At 62.1% G+C, this 1,406-nt stretch overlaps 1 protein-coding gene across 1 annotated transcript in view; it reads right to left on the reverse strand.

Annotated features, from left to right (window-relative positions):
* ENTPD2 (ectonucleoside triphosphate diphosphohydrolase 2) overlaps positions 1 to 1,406 on the reverse strand; it is a gene marked incomplete at its 5' end in the record, with an annotated part of 4,024 nt that overhangs the window by 940 nt on the left and 1,678 nt on the right. Inside the window, 2 exon segments of the mRNA XM_015572341.1 lie at positions 6 to 170; positions 840 to 1,276. Coding sequence (XP_015427827.1) covers positions 6 to 170; positions 840 to 1,276 — 602 coding nt within the window.

Below are 1,406 nucleotides of genomic sequence, written 5' to 3' on the forward strand. Positions count from 1 at the left end.
CTTGCCAGTGCCCACCTTCTTCTGGAAGGTCACCCGGCTGAAGGCGTGCTCGTCGAAGCGGTAACCCAGGCTTAGCAGCTGATGCACGAACATGGCCATGGGGCAGTAGTTGGGCAGGTGGGCCCCTGCCTCCGGTGCCCGGACCTGCAGCTGGGACACAGGTGGGCGATGTTAGGCCCCGGCGACCAGGAGGTCCCGGCCCCAGGAAGTGGGGTGGTGGGGTGGCCAGCCAGGCGCTGCACCACACACACACACACACACACACACACATCCCGCTGCCTCTTCCCCAGGATCCCCCTTCTCTTTGGCCGCCTCTGCAGCCGCCTCCTCCCTGAGTGGGGCAGCGACGCAGCTTCACACCGTACACTGCAGGGCTGAGGCTGTAACGCCCTCCTTGGTCAGAGGAATCCCTCTCCACACACACACGCGCATACACACACGCGCACACACGCACACGCACGCGCGCGCACACGTACACACACGCACACGCGCGCACACGGCAGTGCGGGTAGAAAGACGAAGGCCCAGCTCTAGCTGGTTTGGCTCAGTGGACAGAGTGTTGGCCTGAAGACTGAAGGGTCCTGGGTTCAATTCTGGTCAAGGGCACATGCCCGGGTTGCAGGCTCGATCCCCAGTAGGGGGCATGCAGGAGGCAGCTGATCAATGATTCTCATCATGGATGTTTCTCTCTCCCCTCTCCCTTCCTCTCTAAAATCAATAAAAACATATAAGAAATTACTATTTCTCCACCAAAACCCAGGAAAAACGCAACAATCAAACAAAATCATCAGGAGAGATAAAGACATTAGCATCATTGCAAGGAAAAGAAAATGACAGACTTAGGGTATTGATGAAGGCAACTGGTAGCACGGGCGGCTGGAAGACGCCGTTGAAGGAGCATCGGGAGAAGGGGCAGGACGAGAGGTTGAAGAGCCTGGAGACGAGGCCGCGGCAGGAGGCGGGGTCGCCGCTCCCGGACAGGCCGACCCTGTCACTGCTGTTGAAGCTCTGGGGCCGCTGGGCCGCGGTGCACGGCGACTCGTACACGTCCCGGAGCAGCACGTGAGAGGAGTAGCCCCGCGGCCAGCAGGGGTGAGGGCGGCGGGTCTGGGAGACGATGAAGGTGGGGTTTCATCACCCCACTTTAAGCACTGCCCACCCCAGGCCCCGGGGGCTCCCCAGCCTGATGAATCTCCCACCAGCCCACTTGGTGACGCCACTTCTGTGCTCAGGAGCAATCCTTGGCTCCCCATGGCCCCTGGCAAAAACCAAACCCCTGGCCAGGCACTCCAGGCCCTCTGAGGTCTGGCCCTGGCCCCGCTTCCCTCGCCTGGCCCTCCCCGGGCCCTCCCCCGGCCACTGAGCCTTGGCCCACGCTGGGTCACTCCCCGCCGTGGCTCCCAGGT

This window comes from Myotis davidii, unplaced genomic scaffold (assembly GCF_000327345.1).
Source record: "Myotis davidii unplaced genomic scaffold, ASM32734v1 scaffold609, whole genome shotgun sequence".
Taxonomy (NCBI): domain Eukaryota; kingdom Metazoa; phylum Chordata; class Mammalia; order Chiroptera; family Vespertilionidae; genus Myotis; species Myotis davidii.